This window comes from Propithecus coquereli, unplaced genomic scaffold (genome assembly GCF_000956105.1).
Source record: "Propithecus coquereli isolate 6110/MARCELLA unplaced genomic scaffold, Pcoq_1.0 Scaffold240, whole genome shotgun sequence".
Lineage (NCBI taxonomy): Eukaryota > Metazoa > Chordata > Mammalia > Primates > Indriidae > Propithecus > Propithecus coquereli.
The window spans coordinates 1,286,239-1,287,650 of record NW_012147953.1 but is presented as its reverse complement, the minus strand read 5'-3'; the positions used below and the strand labels follow the sequence as shown (position 1 = coordinate 1,287,650).

Genomic DNA, 1,412 nt, shown 5'->3' with positions numbered 1-1,412 from the left:
TAACTCATCAATCTGTTAGTGCAACCGTTCTTTATGTTATTTTTCTTCGTGCTATGAAATGTGCAATTTTGAATCCCTGAAATGTTATAAACCACCAGATTGCTAATTGCTTTGGATGCTGTGAAAAATAATTACTCCACATTATTTTTGATATTTAATTGACAGTGTAATGCATTTAACTAAAGACCTGAAATAAACTATCTCTAATTACTGAGGGTGGTGGAATGGAAAAGTAGGCTATAAAACTTTACAAAGGAAACCATGTTTCTCCATTATGTTAAAAGTCATTGTTGATATGACTTTTTCCGAGACAAAACATTCCTCTAAATGGAAAGTTTCGGAAAGCTAGAGAGAGCTGTGGAAATATTTCTACTCATGACATAGTGAGGAGGGTTTTTTTTTAATTATTATTTTTGAGAAGATTATACTGGTGATTGATGTCATATACTAAATTTATCATACTTGCAATAAAATTTTCCCTTTTTTAGTTGGCAGAACTTTATGAGAGAGAGAATCATGGCACTGCTAGAATGAATAACTTTATTATTGCCCTATATCCATTTTATTCTGCTTTTGTAGGATATTCAACTGAAAAGCTATGCCAAATTTTAGATGTTATTAAAATATGTAGGTATTATCAGGAACTGGCTCCGTTGTTAGCTCTCAAGGTAAGAACTTATTGTTATAAACTGATATCTGCAAACAACACTTAGAACCTGGCACAAGGAATACCCATTGTCTACAAATGTCATAAAGAGGGGTATAAAAGATGTCAGGGCCTTTGAAAAGATGTATACTATTTCCATTGTCCGTAACCCTGTTACTCTAGGATATTATTAATAATTGGCACATTCTTCTTTTGATCCTCATAATCCTTAGTTAAAAAAAAGTCTTCATTGGTATTACATTATATTGTTGATTTAATTTTAATTATGTATATTTTCCAAAACACAACTAAAATAAGCGACCTGTTTCAGGGAATGTAAATTATTTTCAGAATTTCAGAAATTGAAAAGGGATAAGAGGAAGGAGAAAATGCTGGGCTGGTGTGAAGCGATAGCCCGTAACCCTCACAGAATTCCAAACAACACACGAACACCCGAGATCTCAGGGGATTTGGCTGATGCCTCACAAACCTCCACATTGGTGAGTGGAAAGTTATTTTATCTCAAAATGTCTTGTATGTAAATAGAGTGCCAAGGAAATAGGGAGAGGGATGACCCTCTAAGTAAATGTTATTCTTGTTTACAATAGTATTTGCATTTGTATTGTATCGTTCATATAGATTCAGTTTAATTAATAGACATTAAAAATCTTAATGTCATATGATATTAGAATTTAATTCAAATTACAACTATTTCTTTTTCTTTTTGTCACTTTGGGCATTGTTCTTTTCTTATATTAGTGACTTT

The 1,412-nt window shown here is 32.1% G+C and overlaps 1 protein-coding gene across 1 annotated transcript in view; it reads left to right on the top strand.

Moving 5' to 3' along the window:
- Positions 1 to 1,035: 1,035 nt before the first annotated feature.
- MARCH1 (membrane-associated ring finger (C3HC4) 1, E3 ubiquitin protein ligase) overlaps positions 1,036 to 1,412 on the top strand; it is a 306,701-nt gene continuing 306,324 nt past the window's right edge. Inside the window, exon 1 of the mRNA XM_012646104.1 lies at positions 1,036 to 1,146. Within this exon, the coding sequence (XP_012501558.1) occupies positions 1,036 to 1,146 (111 nt within the window). The remainder of the gene's footprint in view (positions 1,147 to 1,412) is intronic.